At 36.3% G+C, this 18,688-nt stretch overlaps 1 protein-coding gene across 1 annotated transcript in view; it reads right to left on the bottom strand.

Annotated features, from left to right (window-relative positions):
* Window positions 1-18,688, bottom strand: part of Fhit (fragile histidine triad diadenosine triphosphatase) — a 1,393,700-nt gene that overhangs the window by 744,464 nt on the left and 630,548 nt on the right. Inside the window, exon 5 of the mRNA XM_087181606.1 lies at window positions 2,066-2,185. Within this exon, the coding sequence (XP_087037732.1) occupies window positions 2,066-2,168 (103 nt within the window). The 5' untranslated portion in view covers window positions 2,169-2,185. The remainder of the gene's footprint in view (window positions 1-2,065; window positions 2,186-18,688) is intronic.

Genomic DNA, 18,688 nt, shown 5'->3' on the forward strand with positions numbered 1-18,688 from the left:
TGAGTTTTCAAAGGTAAAGGAAAATAAAAAGTTGAAAAATCTTCACATAAAAAGGATTGTCTGAATACATTATCTACTGGCCCTGAGACCATTTGCAACAATAGACATGAGATAGCCTCACAGAATGTATTGATTACAAAACGTTGTCACTCTCCTTATTCTCCTCTTCCTAAAGAATGTTTGTTAATTTTAATAAAATGTTCTCAATGTCCTTGGCATTTACTTAAAAATATGGTAAGTAATTAGGATTTACTTCCAAAGGCGATTTCAGGGCCATCTGGAAAAAAGGTCATCATTTGCCAATAGATCACAATTTCTCTAGAAGCAGCTGTCTTCATTTTCCTCTCACAAATACCCTAGTTCTTAAATATCATACTTTCAGAGTTGGTTACAAAAAACATGGAAAGCAAATTACTATCAAGACATGAGTAAAAAAGACCTAAAGCAAAGTTCATTCCATTATTAACCATTAAAAAAGAAGCACATTTCTACAACCTCACATTTTCTTAGTCTGAGATACTAAGATTTGTTCATCTAAATTTGAATTTTTATCCCAGGATCCCTTAGTTCTTTGTTAAGAGTCAACTAAGCTGGCATGACAAAAGAAAAGGCATCTAAATCATATCCTTTTGACATTCGAATCTATAGGCATTTTGTTTTAAGAAAAATACCTCAAAAGAAAAAGACCACTACAAACTTGCAGCAGAATTAAATGAAGAAATAAAATGCTGTTATTCCAAGAACCTTGGAGCCTTTCAGAACTCAATATAAAGCTGACACATAACTTCCACAGCGTTGCTTTATGGAATTTTTCTAAGTCATTCTAGTTTATTTTTTTCCCTTTCCTTCAATAAATAGAATGATGTTGTTATTTAATATTGAATATTTAGACTCAATTTTATTTTTAAAAATTTCAAAGAGAAGTTTTAAATGTTATGAAAAAATTTATATAACATTATTTACTAATTTATTTCTTAATTACTAATTTTGTAAGTTTATAAAATTTAATTAGCTAAAATTTATATTCAAGAAATTTAGGAGTCTGCCATATAATCACAATTATCTTTTTGTACATGTTTTTCTTTTGTATTTTTCCACCATATAATGGTTACATGGCTAGAAACAGATTATTCACAAAGTTTTCAGTATTCTGAATTGGCTTGCTGAAAAAATATAACTTATTCTGCAAAACTCTTGGCATACCTGTACCCTCAGAATTACTAAGAAATTTGTTTCAAAACCAAATCATGTCTCAGTGTAGAAAATATCTTTTATCGTAAAATATGAAATTTTATTCTTGTTGCCCCCTGCATAGAAAAAAAAAGAAGAATAAAAAAAGAAAGTTCTGAAGAGCCACTATAAAATTTACATGTACACAATCACAAGTGATACTTCCAACAACATGAAAATTACTCCAGAGCATTTCAGTAATTCCTGCAATGGCTCCTGCTGAGGTCTGTGGAAATCCTTCTAACTGAAACAAACTTTACTGACAAAAATACAGTACAATGGTCTAGAAGCCAGGGTTTTCACAAAAAGAAAAGGCCATTTCAGATGCCAACATGAAAAAAATTATAAAAATATTTACATGCATGAATTTAATTAAAACTAATAATTGAATGATCTCCACAAGAGATAAAGAAACAAAGTCAGTTGCATATTACCTTAATTCCACTTCACAAATTTGCCATCCAATTTCTAACATAACATTAAAATTCACAATGAATATAAAGTGCCCATGATATTTGTTGGGCCAATTTTAGAAACACCTATTTATTTACACAGCTATGGGAGTGAAAAGGTCAAGCAAAAATTCACCTCCAAAGCCACGGTTGCTAAGCAACTCTTTTCAGAAGTTCTGCAACACTGATCAAGCATATTACTGGTGCCACCAGCTGGATCCAAAATAAAAGTAAGTAACAGCTTACCTGGTCTCTCCAAAGGAAGAGGGTGCTGCGTTGCTTATTTACTGTTTAGGACAAGCATTGGAGGCCAATCCTCCAATTCTTTGGGTTGACTACATTCATAGACTTGCTATCTTGCCTCTCTTAAAAGAAAAGGATACGTCCTGGTACCACAGGTGTCCTATTCACAAGAGCGAAGGATAGTTCTGTTTTGAGAAACACCACAGAGGGCTTGATGAGATGCTGGCCAAATCTGAACGACATTTCTTCACAATTGAAGCCTGAAGGAAAACAATTCAGGAAATGGACATTTATGAACTCAAATAAGAAACTCAGTTCATGTACCACTTTGAAGAAAGCAAATTCCATTAGTAAAGATTCTTAGTTGCAAACAGATGTCATGTTAATGACTCATTTAATATTCGCCAAAATTAATCCGAAGTTTGTCCAAAATACTCTCCTCTCCCTACAATCCTTCCTTGATTTGAGCATGTTTTTCAAGCAGGAATTTGCACATGAACAACTACACAGCCTTTCATTTTTAAATCCGTCCACATTCAGGTTTCCGCCTCCAAACTACAAGTCCTATTTGTCAAGCACTTATTTTTACCCATTCGTTTTGTCATCTTTGCTAAGCGGAAAATTTCATTGTTAAGTATTGACTATAAAACTAATTCTTAAGTGTTTCTCTCAAATGGTTTTATCTTTGTTTATATAACAGCAATTTAGAACAAGTACAAACACTGTCTGACCTTGCCTACAATTATGAAAGCATACAAGCACTTCCAGAGAACTAGTATAGTAAATTTTCAAAATTAAAGAGAAAAAGAAGAAAGGAGCAAATTAGAATTTGAGACATGAACAATTCCTGGTTGACACAGTCTGGATACAGGAAGGTTCATGAATTGTTCAATGTCCTCCTTTTCAGGGAAAGCTTCAAAAAGGGAGTGAAGAGAGATTTGGGATTTAGGAACTATGTTAAGCCAAATCCATTCATTACCAAGAAATTAGGTTTTTTGTTTGGTAATCCTATACCTCAAAAAGGTACTTTCTAAATCACTCAGACACACCCTCCCTGAGAAACTACTTCATGTTTCTAACTCAAGAACAGCACACTAGAAAACTAAGGAATGTAGACCAACCTATGAAAAAAGAATAGAATTATGAAAAAGAGGTCAAGATCAGAAAATACCTAAATGCTCTATGGAATACACAATCCACGCACAATCATTTAATGAGCCCAGTGTCCTATGTGACAGAAACTACAGAAAGGCCTGCACATGCTCTCTACTAGACACGCACCCAATTGCAGATCCTGACATGTTTCCAGTGCTCAGGAACTAATGTGCAGAGGTTTTTCTCAGTGACAGATGGTGGTTTTCAGAACACTTACAACTGTTTCTTAAAAATGAAGGGAGAGTAAAGATGTCCAAAATCATCTACCACTATGGCTCTCAATATATATTTCCTTGGCTATATGCATGAGCATCTCCAAGGAACTTATCAGAAATGGGATTTCTCAAGCCCCACCCTAGACCTACTGAATAAGAAGCTCTAAGAGAAGGACCCAGCACTGTGTGCTTTAAAAAGTTGTTCAGGTGACAAGGGGTCACTGAGCAAATGCAACTGCACCCCAGTCTGTGGGCCCACTCCTCGGGAACCCCTGCCAAGGAGCTGGCTGGCATGAGCTTCAACAGGCCCCTGTGATGGGAGGCTCACCATGTACTCCTAAGAAGCAGCTCCCCCCCCCCCATGCCAAAGTCATTTTTCATACCAAAGCCACCTACTTGCAGAGGATTTATTCCTTGGAGCCATAGGAAACAAGTACTATGAAGAAAAGTATTATGTAAGTGTCAATGCTTTGTGTATTTGGAATTAATCCTTCATTTCCTTCCGTGTTTTAGAGTAAACATAGCAAATCATGCCAACCATTCTCAAACAACATTGATTCAAGCTACCAGTAACTCCCCACCATCTACTTCCTATAGTTCTAGCCACATTGTTTTGATTTTGGGCATAATACTCCACCACCTCCTAAACCTAGGAATTTCCTACAACTAACTCCAGGGATGGATTCCCCCTGGTCCTCTAACACAACATGGGTTCAGACAAAGGTATGCAACAGTCGATTACTGCTGATGCTAACAGGGGCCCTTTCAGCTGAGTTGCCCAGCTGGTACAATCTGAAAGTGAAACAACTAGACTTCCCTCAAAATCTATTACAGCTATCACTGAGGCAAGCAGACCCAAGACACGGAAACCCAGACATAATCAATAGGACACCTAGACCCAACAGTGCTGGAAGGAGCAATGTCCCTGGAGTCTGTTTCCTTCTACGGGTAATATTGCAGACATGACAGGCATGGGCTCTCCTTGAAGAGTTATTATTATCCGGATACCATCTTGGCTCTTCTTTGGACTTCGTTTTTCTTTTATTCTCGCTTTTGTTCATCCTCTATGCCCAGGACCATCCTCACCCCTCCCAGCTCAGTGATTCATTTTCTCACAATTAATGTACAATTTAGAATCCTCTTTATATGTTTGTGTACATGTATTTTGTGAGAAATCTAGAGTTCTTACATGTGGTTTCTAAATCTTTATATAATTATAAACATAAATGGTATCTTAAATATCATTTTAAAATTTTCTCTCAACATTGAGACTTACTGAGGTCTCTATAACTCCTCCACGCTGCTTGTAGCTTCTCGTGCAGTTCATGGCAGCTTTCTTTGTCCATCTCTCTCAGGCTCATGAGCTAGTTTGATGGCAATCTTCTGCCACAAATAGAAGACAACCATCCTTATGTGAGTTTCCCTGGACACATAAACTACAGCCGCATTATGGAGTTTCTGAACATATCTGTCTTTTGCTGAAATGTACCAATTCACATTTCGAGGAGCAATATGTGAGGATTTCTATTTTCCTACATCCTTGCCAGGACTTGACAGTACCTGTTTCACTAGCTTTTACTGATTGATTTGTACAAAGAATCTCTTCCTTTTAATTCACCTGTTTCTAATAGTGATGTATACATGTTTCTCCTTCTACAAACTGTCCATTTTTAGGAGGACAATCGGTCTTCTGGTGTTTCTGGTCTCTTCCCTTCCAGTTTCTAGTTTTCCAAAGTCTGTGATATATTCTACATAATGACTGTGGTCTATTAAGCATGACAATTATATTGTTACTATTTGCTAATTTTTCCATCATTCCCTCAATTGAACAGAAAGCATTCATTGTGATGTATTAAAATTCATTGGTTTTCTTTTTATAGTTTGTGCACTGTGAATATTTTATAACAGAACCTTCTCTACCATAAGGTTGCACATATATATTCCTGTATTTTCTTCTGTCACATACATTTTCACTTTTAATAGGTATTTATCCCACTTGTAGATTTGTTTATAAGTATGAAAACATCTTCATTTTTTTTTCTCCTTTTGTGAGTCAATTTTCTTTGTATCACTTCCTGGGAGTGATTACAAGCATCCGTATGTATATAGGAACTAGTCTAGACTATGTTTGGATTCTAGACCAGATGTTATAGAACAGAACTCACTAAATATTTTATGAAAAGGAACAGATGCAGTAGAGTACAGTCTCTGTTGCAGCTGCTCAGTTCTGTCATCAGAGCATAAACACAGCCATAGACAATATGCAAATGAATGCATATGGCTGTGTACCAGTAAAACTTTATTTACAGCAACATGCACAGTCTAGATTTGGCTTATACACTGAAGTTTTCTAACTCCTATTCCATATTTGTTAATGCTTTACAGAGTTAGAATCCCTCTTTCTTTTTTAAATAATTTACTCCCCATATAAATTTATACTAAACTTGGTTCTCTCAAAAAAATTCTTGGTTGGATGTTGATTGAATTGGATTTAAATTTTAATGGAGGGGAAATGTGACATCTTCACAATATTCAATAAAGCCATTTATGAACACTGCATTTATATCCTTTAATACCATAATAAAATTCTTATAATAGAGTTTTAAATTTCCCTTGTATGTTTTATCCATTCTATCTTAGATTTATCCCTAGGTAACTTTCAGTTTATGTCACTATTATAAATGGTATCTTATCATTATCATAGTTTATAACTGGTTAATCCCAATACAGAGGGAAGCTATTGATTTTTATATATTGTTCATATAGCAGGCAACTACGCTGAACTCCTGTACTGCTGCTAATAGTTTCTGTTGATTCTCTTTGATTTTCTATATAAGTGATTTCATTAAAAAATAATGACAATTATATATCTCATGTCAGTGTTTTACTTTTTGTTTCTTCCTTGTCTTAATGCGCAGATCCATTCTCCGGAGCTGCGTGGAGAGATTACACAGACATCTTTGTCATCTAAACATGTCTTTTCCATTAAGAGTGATGTCTACTGGAGGATTCTGGCAGAAAGTTTTTATCAAGCTAAAAAAGGAGAGAGAGAGAAACATCCCTCTATCCTAAGTTTGCTAAGGACTGAGTTCATCAAAAAAACTTTGGTATTATTCGATAATTTTTATATCATAAATTCGACAACTGCTTGTGCCTTACTATGGATGTAATAAACTTCATTGGCAGAGTTTTTTAAAAATATTAGACTATCCTTTCAGTTTTATTATCAAATTTAGTTTTATGTCACAATGTATTGTTTTTTAATACAATGCCAGATTTGACTTCTTAATATTCTTTAATGCCATAAGTTAAGTTGGTCAATACCTTTTTTAAGCTACACTTACCTGGTCTTCATTATTAAGATCAAACTTAGTTTAGGCTGGTGTTTTTCTTTGTTCTAAAAGAAGCTTTATAAATAAATATTGTCTGTTCCTTGAGAGTTAAATAGAACTCATTTGTCAAATTCATGCCCTTTTTCTGATTGCAGGCAGGATGGAGTTTTGATAATCATTATAATTTGTTTTATGTTTTCCGATTGATGTATTTTTCTTCTATTGATATCTATATGTCCTAAATTTTCAATTTTACTGACAAAAATTTATCATCTTCTTTTTAATATGTAAAAAATGTAATTATTTCTTTCACCTATTTTTGTGTATCATGATACAGGTATGTACTTTTTACTTCACTTGTCATTCAAGGCTTGTATCTAACTTACTAGGTTTTCCAAAGAGTTAATTTTGGTTCTTTGACTTTTATTAATTATTCTTACTTTGGTATTGATTTCCTGCACTTTTCTTTCCCGTGATAATTTTTCCTTCCATGTTTCTTCAGCCTTATTGTGTTGCTGTTTTTTTAGTTACCTGAGTCAAACAGTGAGCTTATAGGGCTTCCAATTTCATGTTTTTCTCTTGTGTAACAAAAGCTAAATATTGCCTTCAAAGTAATCCATTAACTATATCTTTCACCTGCTGTGCTTTCTTATCACTTAGCTCTAAAAATTTGCTGTTCCTGTTACCACTTCCTATTTAACCTGAGGGTTATTTCATAGTATTCCTTTTCATTTCCAAACACATAGCATGTTTTTGCTATCTTTTTGTTAATATCGTCCAATTTACAGCACTGTAGTTAGAAAAAAGAACCTTTATAGTGTTGTTCTTTTTAGAATCTAAAGCTTCCATCCTGACCCATTAGATGAAGAGATTTGTACCTAACCTGCAGATCTTCCAAAATAAAATATATTCTGATTTTGAGTCAATTCTATATACATAGATGAATTTCACTGCTATCTAAATCTCTATCTGGCTTACTTTTGTCTTATTGCTTCACCAGTTTCTAAGATGACTGTGCTAAATTTCTAACTACAGTTGCTAAATCAATGACAAATGCATAAATTACTATTTTGTATATTTCAAAGCCATCTTCTTACATGTGCTTATGTTCTTGCTTGTTTTACTCTCTTGATCTTATTATCCCTTTTTTCATTTGTATCTGACGAGTATGACTTTTTATCACCTCATTTTTAATTTGTATACTTCAAAGGTTTTTTATAAAAAATTTAACATAACACCTTGTTTTCTTCCCGTTAGAGAATCTGCCTGGTAAACTTAACCCCTATACATTTATGCCACTTATTCTTTGAGTCTATTTCAAACATCTTATTTCACCATTTTCTCCTCCTTCCAACCTTCCAGTTAAATCAGGTATTTTCCCATAGTTATAAAAATTATATACTATTTTTTTGTTTCAATAACAGTTATTCTTATCCATATGGACACTAAATTTTCCCCTCAAAATCTATATACTTAACATATTTTGACCACCTCTGATCTCCTTCAGGTATTGTACTCTATCCTCCTTCCATCCTAATAACTGGCATGTTCAGATAACACAGAGTTACAATTTCAAATGTGTCATTACTTACATGTTTTTAAATCTGCACCACTTACTCTAGCAAGCTTTGCGCTCCAGCACCACTGTTTGTTTTGAATCTTAGCTGCTTCTTTGGTTTGAGCTCCCCAGTTCTTCAAAGCTCAGTTGTACCTTTGAGTGAATATTCATACACCTTACACAGCATTTAGAATTATTTTTAGTGGAAAATTTTTTGATTATCTACTCCACTACGCTCTTAGAAACTGAAGTTATTATTGCTTGTTGTTACAAAAATCACTAAATTCCCTACTTGCTCTTATTTCCCATATTTTTTTCTTTCTCCTGAATTAAGTTCTGTATTTTTACTATAATACACAAAAGATCTACACACAGCAAACTGTGAGATTTTATACAGAACAGTATCATTACAGTGCACTCCCATTTAAATAAATAACCAGTCCCCGCTTAATAATAAATAACCAGTCATAATATCTTAAGCTCAAAGTTTGCACATTAAAACACACTTTAAACTATTATTTCTTTGCTTTCTTGCATTCTGCTATTGCTGTTGAGAGAGGCCCAATGGCAATTAGACGCCTATTCACCACAGGATGTTCTAGTGTTTACTCTAAATTTAGAGTTTTGCTGGGGGTCTAAGCTTAGGACTACCCTAACAAGACTGAACAAACTGAGGGCCATGATTCCTCCGAAGCCTCGAGGTCAGAATTCTTCTTGCCTTTTCCTAATTTCTGGTGGTTGCTAACAATCCTTGAGACTCCCCAGTGCTCCTTGGCATCACCCTGACCCTTGTTCCTCTAACCCCCAACCCGTCCCACCTTCTGATGGCCTTGCTGTCACATCTTCTCCTCTTCTTATAAGGCTGCACCATGGATCTGGGGCCCACTCTAACTAACACAACCCCATCTTACCAGTTACATTTGCAAAGACCCTAGTCCCAAATAAAGTCATGTTCTAAGATTCCTTTTTGGGGGAAACTATTCAACCCATTATAGACTAACTTCCTGATTCTCCGTCTGTAGTCTATAAAACATTTCCATAGGAGGTCTTCAGTTTTTATTGCATTTTCTACACATTTGGTAACTATTTCTTCAAATATTCTCTGACCCCAGCTGGTGCTTTTTTGCCTTTCAGAGATTTCGTCTGACATTTGTATTTATTCTACCTCTCTTATTTCTGGTCACACTCTTCTCAAATCTCTATTTCTCTATGATGCATTTTGGGAGACAGCTTCAAACCAAAATTCTGCTATTCATTCATTTGTTAAGTTAGTTCCTAACATCACATTTTGATATTACTCATTTCCAAGTTTTTCTCTATTTCTAGGCTACTCTGCCCACATTTCCCTCCTTCTTATGGATAATTCTTCTCAACAAGCTCATATCTTTCTATTTATTATACTTCCTCTCATTAGCCTAGGCCACTAACAATTTAAAATATTGACTGCCTTCTGATCTCTTCACTATTCCTTCTCCTTTGGTCATTTATATAATTCAAAATGTGTTTTATTTGGAGAAGCAGGAAGGGATGGAAGCAAAGTTCAAGACATCTGCAATTGAGCCTCAGCCCTGCCACTCTCTTCCTACCTTCTGCCAAGAGCTGAACTTTTCATCCTCAATACTTCATCTAAAAACAGATGACAACATACGTAAAGCACATCTCACTGTGTCTGCCATGGGGTGTAGGCATCCGGAATACCAATTGTTTTAGTCACTTTCCCATCAGAAGGAAAAAAATGCCCAACTCCCAGAACTTGAAGGAGAGTTTTATTTTGACTCTCGGTTTCAGTCCGTGGTTGACTGTCTCCAAGGCAGAAACAGGATGGTAGAGGGGCATGCAGGAGGAAAAGGTGTTCACCCATAGCAGCCAGGAAGCAGGAAGAGAAGGGAATAGCCAGGGACAAGAATACACTTTTCCAGGTGACATCCCCAGTGATCCATCTCCAACCATGCTCTACTTCCTAACAGCACATTCAGGGACTGAACTCATCAATGGATGAATCCACTGATGAGCATGGCACCTCCACATCCAATCGCCTTCCACACACAAGGTAAGGTTTTGGGGGACATTTTAGATTTAAACCACAATACTACTATTTTCAAGTTTCCCTACCCAAATCTAATTCTACCTCTCTCTTAACTGTGCTAATATTCTGTCCATTTGTGCAGCTAGCAGACCTGCTTCTTCAGGTTTAATTTCAGTGGAAAAGAAAAATATTCTTGGAACCATTAAAAAGACAGAAGTATGAAAAAATGTAAGAATCAAGATAATGTGATGGGAAGATTCATGCTTCTTTGGGATCTGACACTGTCTGTGAGACTAAGATAAATATTAAATAGTTTCCTCTTACATAGAAATGGCCAAAAGCAATTTTATTTTAGGCTAAAGTAAAATTGCTCAATCCTTTCTACCAAATAAGAAAGTGGGATGTACCAATATTCTGTTGAGTTTTCAGGGGAAATCATCTCTAATAAATTCTGTTGCATACTAAATACGGAGATGATGGCTTCTAGAATTCAGAGAGCCGGGAACCAGGTTAGGCAGTATAGTGGAAGGTTTGGGACTTTAGATTTATTAGTGTTACTCAAGAAAGAAATATAAGAGACTTAGCTCACCCACAATATAGTGAATAGCCCTGTATCTCTTTCTTTGTAATAAAACAGAAATATATATATCAATAAAAACCAAGGTCTTATCTTTCTAGCCAATTTCTTTTTTCTTTTCCATTTCTTGATAATAATTGCTTTATTTGGAACTAAAAATATGAAAGTTCAAAGTATTTAACAAATCTCTCATCTTTGCAGCCATGAAATGCAGCCTTTCTACCTCCCTCTCATAACCTATTTGTAACTTCTCTCTGTCTCTTATACCCTGCCTCTACCTCTCTAATTCCTATAATTCTCGCTAGTTAGTAGCATCACATTATTTTTAGAACTTCGTCTTCAAGATTTATTAAACAAAAAGGAGATAATGGAAAAGGTCCCCAACATTCACATTTAGTATTGTGATTCGGTGGATTTAATCAGTCGTTTCCTGATAGGGCCAGTAGGTCACCGACCTTGAAGGAGAAGGTCTAATGCCCATAAAAGCACATGTACGCCTCAAAATGTGAGTTCCCCCCATCATTAGTAAGAGGAGAAAACAATAGCTCAATTCAGATAGATCAGGTTTCATCCTGGATTGCTTTCAAATGTTATGCTAATAATCAACTAAAATAACTGTTAAATGCTTCAAAATTTGTTCCAAAAATAAAAAATAAAAACCACTTGCAGAAATTCTGAGCAAGAAAATGACATAAGAGATCACTTAGATCCATCCTGTCATTTTAGAGATATCAAGCAAGTCCAGCCTGCCAAGTGGCCTATTCAAATCAATTCCAAACCTTAGTGGTTCTCCTGATTCGTTAGAGAGTATACTATTCAAGGACTTCTTAAACTTGAGAGCTTACGACTTCAGGGACCCAATCTTAGAAACCGAATTAAAGACACTCTGTCATTTAAGGGGATCCCTCAGCCACAGAGCAGCACTCTCTTATAAGATGGTCAACAAACGATAAGAGCAGAAGCCTATGCCTATTATCTTCAAATTGTTTTACCAAGTAGAGAACACTAATTATGAATTGCTTTTTGAGAATATAAAGACCTTTCAAACCACATTTCCAGAAATTTGAAAAACTTAAGACTTCCAGTGAAATGCATCTATACAGCTCCTAAAACATTTCCACCTCATGACTGTCTTCCTTTTGCCTATAGTAAGTGATTATTTTGGAAAAAATTGTGTATTTCCACAAACCATATAGTAGCTTGGCTTCTCAAAATGTTATCTGCTGACATCTGCATCACTCAAGAATTATAAGAATGCACATTCCCAGGCACCAGCCCAGACCTGCTAAACGACACAGAGTAAAGTTAGAAAAGCATATCCACAAAGCACTAGCACAGAAGCTGAGTTCACTAAAGTCACTTCAGGAGTTTTCTGAAAGAATAGATTCTTCGGTTCTATCACATCTTGACTCCAACAGAACATCTACAACAATGAGGTACACACAGCTCTGGGATTAGACAGAAATGGGTGAAAATTCTCTTTTCTTTCCCAACCAGTTGTAGGAACATATACAAATGGACTTCAACAGTACCTTCTCAGGGATACACAGTTAGCACCTAGTGAATATTCAGTGAGTGTTAATCATCATACTGGTGTATTTTACCATAGAAAAAGTAATGCTACTTTTATTCAATAAACAATTGTTAGCTGTCAGCTAATACATAAGTTCATATTGGCAAGACCCTTAGTAAAATGCTAATCACAAAACTGTTATTGAACAGTTAAATAAAATAAAGTCAAATAAAAGCATGTATCTGGCATTGTCCTACCCAAAAGTGACTGCTATTCTCCATATTAGAGGTAGAGCAGTGTCACATAAAAAGTAGCATTTGATTAACTAACAGAAATAACAGCTAATGCTTGCCTGTTACTCTCATCCTTCCAAGCAATTTATATATGATATATGCTTTAATCCTCCTGACAGCCGTATGGGGGAGGAAGGTACTACATACATCAACATTATGCATTTCTGTGATTACTTTTCCTGCATCAATTCCTAGAATTAAGTATTACTGTGTTCAAAAGATATTAACCTTCAAAACTATTGATATGAATTGCTAAATATCTCTCAGGCAAGGTTTCTGATAATTTATAATCAACCATAGTGTAGAGAAGGCCCATTTCCACAAAACTTTGTCAACAACAGGCAATTTCTAATTCTCCAAATCTCTAGTAAAATTTTGTCATTACTTCGGAATACAATGTAGGGAGAAATGACTTTTTCTAAATGCCCTAGCTAAAGCAATCTGCCATGAACTCGAATGTCTCCTAGGCAACCAGGAAGCCAGACGTAATGAAAGAGAAATACTGTTCTTTTGGTTAAAAGAATGAAAAATTTGTATTTCCTTTTAACTAGAAAAATGAAGATATTATTCAATTATGTCTGGGACTGTTAAGGTTAGGGGGTGGACTATCTGTTATTTTTATACTATCATGACTCAGCAAATAGCAAGAATTAAAACTCACTCTGGAGGCATAAAGCCCTGTTGCAGAAATTTTAAAAAACTACAATTCCAAGCACTTTTACCAACTGGAGAATTCATCTTTATTTCAATTCATTTAAAAACTGGGTGCTTACTTGTTAACCAAAATGTAAATAAGCTGGAAAGGCTGCTAACTAATGGATCCCTAGACTGACCTTAAAAGGAAAAATGACCTGCCATCCACCTGAGGAACAATACATTGAGCTGGCCAGGCTCTGAAACCTATTTTATTGATGACTTAGAAAACAATCAAAGCACATAAAAGAGTAGCTGGAAACATACATTTAAGTTATATGATTTCTAAAACGTCCTTAGCCTACAGATGCATGCCAAAATTTCACAGAGGACAGTTGAAGAACCCCTAACAAGATAAGATGATAAGGCAAAGAGAAAGACAATCTAAAATATCTCAAAATTTAAGCAAAAATTTTTAAAGTGTACCTATAACATCTTTATACAGAAAAGAAAGCATTTTTAGTAAATTATATTGGCATCAACCTATGGTGTTAGTAATAAAATTTTTCAGTTGTTAACTCAAAGAAAATCCCAGAACCTCAACTATTTGCATGCAAGAACACAAGTATTTCAAAATGCCAAGAACTTTTTCAAGATCGTACTTCATGAGTTTCCTCTCCTGCTCTCCTCTTACTTGTCACTTCTTTTTCTTTCATTCTTGCTTATTTTGGTATTTAGCCTCATTCTCATCCATTCTTCCCCCTTCTACAAGGGTGTGCAGAGATTGCCTATGCGCGAATCCTCTTTCTTTAAGTTGCTTGCTCATTAAACTCCGTCACCTATTCATTCATTCAGCAAATACTTATTAGATCCTTGCCATATTCTAAATACTATTCTAATGGTAAACATGTCAGACTACGCCTCTATCCTCATGGAGGAGGAGTTAGAAGTAATAGAGATTACAAATCAGCCAACAAGCAAAATATTTCTGACTGTGACTTGAAGGAAATCATCAAGATACAAGAATAGGCAATGTCCCGGAGGCAGAAGGAACACCATGTTGATTTAGGAAGGAAGCGTAAGGTTTGGCTTGGCCCTCCAATGATGAGGAAGCCCTGCTACGTGAGTATCAGGACAAAGGCTCCAGGCAGAGGCAAGGACAAGTGCAGGGCAGGAGTAAACAGTGGAGACAGAAAGAACAGTGGCGGTGGAGCATTCGAGCAGGGCCAAGCAGGGAGATGAGACGAGTTTCAAAGATGGCAGATACCAGCAGATTCAAGGCCTTGTTTCGCGTTTTTTTTAATATGTAGTAAGAAGTTCCATGATGACAAATATCTTAAACTACAGAGTGTTCAGGGTTCAAATCTAATTTTTTAAAAATCCTTATTATTATATCTTAAAAATCATTTCAGGAGGGTAAAATGCTATATTAGTCATTTTCCTATTGCTGGGACAAAATGTCCAGCACCACAAACTATATCAGGAGAGGTGTATTTGGGCTCATGTTTCAGTTCATGGTCTGCTGGCTCTAAGGGAGAAACACATGGTGAAAGACAGAGGAAGCTGCTGAATCCAGGGCAGCCAGGAAGCAAGGAGCCTAGGGCAAGAATAGACCCTTCCAGGTCACATGCCCAGTGACCACCTCTTCCAACCAGGCCCTGCCTCCGAGCCGCATATTCAACCCTGAACTCAGTTGTGGATTAACACTGATGCATACAATGCCCTCAGGATCCCATATCCTCCCCAAATCCCCACCTCTGAACATATGAGATTTGGGGGGAACATGTTGGATCTAAACTAAAACAAATGCCCATGTCCGGTTCTCAGATTTTTTAAAAATTCAGATATGATTCATAGATCATAAAATTTACCTTTTCAAAGTACTCAATTCAGTGGTTGGAAATATGTTCACCAAAACTGTGCAATTATTACCATTATCTAATTTCAGAACATTTTCATCATCCCAGAAAGAAAACTATACCCATTAGCAGTAACTTCACATTTCTCCTTCCTCCATGACCCTGGTAAATATTAATATATTTTCTATCTCTATGGATTCATTTAGTATGGATAGTTCATATAAATGGATCATGTTGCTTTTGACTTAGCATAATGTGTTCAAGGTTCACTCATGTGCTACCACGTATCAATACCTCATTCCTTTTAAAGGCTGAAAAATATACATATATATATATATATATATATACTGGTTTTTAATATTTTTATATTATTTTTTCACTCATCAGTTAATGGACATTTGTTGTTACTTTTTGGGGTACTAATGAATAGTGCTATGAACATTTAGTTACAAGTTTTTGTGTGGACATATGTTTTCAATTCTCTGGACATACACCTAGAAATAGAATCGCTGGTTCACATGGAAATTCTATTGTTAACTTTTTGAGGAACTGCCAAAGTGTTTTCCTAAGTAATTGTACCATCTTATATTACTATGACTGTCTTAGTTACTTTTCTCGTTGCTGAGACAAAACACCTGACATCCAGAGTTAAAGGAGGAAAGGTTTATTTAGCTCACAGTTTGTAGAGGTTTCAGTTCATAGTTCGCTGACTCCAAGGCAGGGCTGCACGGCAGAGGTGCATCAGAGAGGAGAAATAGTTCATAGTGGGCAAAAGGCAGCAAAGCAGTCAAGTAGCAAAGGAGCAGCAAGTGACAAGTAGCAAGAGACAAGTGATAAGCAGTGACCCTCTTTCTATCTCTTACATCTTATCCAGGCTGCCCACCCTTAGGACGGTGGCACTCACACCCTGGGTGGGGCAGCTTTAATCCCAGCATTGCACCCTGAATCAATCCCAGCCTCATATCCTGGACCCCAACAGCACACACCCTAATCCAGTCACCTCCAAAATGCCCCACCTATCAACACCTGAGGTTTTGGGGGGACATCTAGATATAAGCCATCACAACCACCAATGAATGAGGGTTTCAGGTTCTCTACACCTTTGTCATCAGCACACACTCAGAAATTTTAATTAAATTAAAATAGTTATCATAGCCTAGCTAAGACTTGAATATCAGAGCCTTTTTGGTTTTGTTTGCTAGAGTTTGCATAGTAATTCCAACCCACAGTGGAGGTCAAGAACTCTTTACTCCCACCTTGTTCACTTACAACTCCTGACACCTATTCCCTGCACTGCCGTAGAGGTCTGGGACCTCCCTCAATCTTCCACATCCCATGCCCCCAATCTTTGTAGCTGAATCATCCAATAAGAGAATGAAAGACAAATAAGAAGATATGATCTTAAATTTATAATAGTAATATTTATTTTCAAAGAATAGGGAGTACACATATAAAGCTATTTTGAAATCATTTGACATGTATGTGCACCTGTACATGAGGAAATCTAGAAATAACTGATGGTTTTCCTCAAAAACTTGGAGCCCTTCAGAAAATCAGCAGTTTATATCTTAGATAACCACCTCAAGGAAAGACAGAAGCCAGAGTAAAAAGGAAGATGTCTAAACTGAAGGACTAAGCACTGCATGACTTCTAAATCTGAGGCTGAGAGATGTATTTTATTTTTTTTTGAGATTCATTTTAATAGTAAAAATAAACCAAACCATGTCTTCATGTAGACTGTGATAGCACAGAGCAAATTTACAGATTATAATAAAACAAAACTTAAGGAGCAGAATTGAAGGTTGAAACTCACCATACTATTATGTATCCACTGAAAGAGACCAAGTGTTCGACTGAGTTCCCACTGATTATCTCTACAGTCACAAAAGACTCACAGACGTGTGTCTCTATGGAACGGGTGATCACAATGTGGATCTGCTGGGACAGACACTCAGAACTTGTGTCAAAAGCTTGTACGGTAGATCTAAATCAACTGTTGTCTGTCATCTTCTGGAACCGAGAAGCACATGCTAGCATCCTTTTTCAACGCACAGGTCTCTTAGAGGTTAAGGGGCCCAGGGTCTTTTCATGTAGTCATTGTTTGAGCTTCCAACAACTTAAAAAAATGAAGAAACATCAAACAAAACTATATAAATTGTGTCATGGTTTAAATAGTAATAGCGAAAAAGTTCCATACACAAATGAACACAAAAGAACAATTACTATCTGTGCACACAGGAAAAATGGTTCAACAATTTTTTGATTGAAATGAAACGTCTGCATATTTTGTGGCAAAGCAAAGCCACACACGACTTTTGCTAGAACAGAGTAGTAAGGCTAATTATGGTGTCAATTATAGCTATGTGTCACTTGTAATCTATAGACTCACTTCTATTTTAAGAGTTCTGCTGCACTCAGCAATTTCTAATTGTGTTATTCACAAGATAATTACATGACTGGTAAATTTATTACTTAACACTATACTATATGTGGTTCAATCTAGTAAGAGGACAAATTTAGAATTGTGTAATGAATGTCTCCCTTCAACCCTGCTCAACAGCATAGAAAAAGCCGCTTGAAGATAACAAGATCTAGATGAAGGCCTGGAATCCAAGCCCATCACAGACCACCCACCTTTAAGGTTCTCAGAGTCTGAGAAAACACAGTTAAATGAAATATCATAACAAGTCAAACCGCAGCCTTTATGTTTTGTCCTTACTAAAACCAACATGGGCAGAACCTATTGCTGCACCAATTATCAAAAAGAGTTTCTCACACAGGGGTCTTGAAATTGAGCTCTCCTACTTCAGCATATTTGACTATGATAAAACATTGAATAAAGCATGAATTTGAAAGCAGTCATGACCCTTAATCCACCATCATGGATTTTGCAGCCTAGCATTAATCAGAGCTCCTTCCCAAGCAATTTTGCTATTTTCACTGCCTTACAAATGTCTTCCCATTGCCCGACACCAGAGACAGATAGGTAGTTCTCAGCAGCTCTAGAAATAACAATGGTAGTTCTTTTCTCCCTCAGCATTTTTTTCTTATTCATCCTCTCACTGTGATAGGCACTCATCGGGGAATCTCCATTCCTACCCATCTCATTACCTCTTCATTCTATTTGTCACCTTTCGGAAATGCAAAACTTTTAATTATTAGCTTGCTCTTGTGCACAGTAATGAGGCTCTGGCTGCCTACCAAAGAGCATCATCAAACACTAACGAGGTTGCAGACTGAGACCCACACCTGAATCCCACCACATGAGTCCACTGTTCAGGCCAGGTGGGACGGTTCTGTCTACAGGCAACCTTCTGCAGGAGAGAAGGGGTTTGTGGGTGGCTATTGTGCATTCACTTCGGTCTTATGATTCACACTGCCTCCAAACAGCTCTCCTGTGCGATCATACTCATTTACATACTGGCTATTACCTCCCTCATAATATTAGCGTGCTGTTTCATTCTTCTTTGTCCTCCTCTTGCATAAGGGCTTTCTGGAGCTGAGTATTCTCAAAGGGAACACTAATTGGTCATTTTCTTTTTGCTATTTTGATCTCCTTCTGACCTTGAAGGAAAAATGAGTCTCTCACAGCCATCTCAGTG

This window comes from Heterocephalus glaber, unplaced genomic scaffold, assembly GCF_053883595.1.
Source record: "Heterocephalus glaber isolate CG9 unplaced genomic scaffold, H.glaber_assembly_v1.0 deba00001472, whole genome shotgun sequence".
NCBI lineage: Eukaryota > Metazoa > Chordata > Mammalia > Rodentia > Bathyergidae > Heterocephalus > Heterocephalus glaber.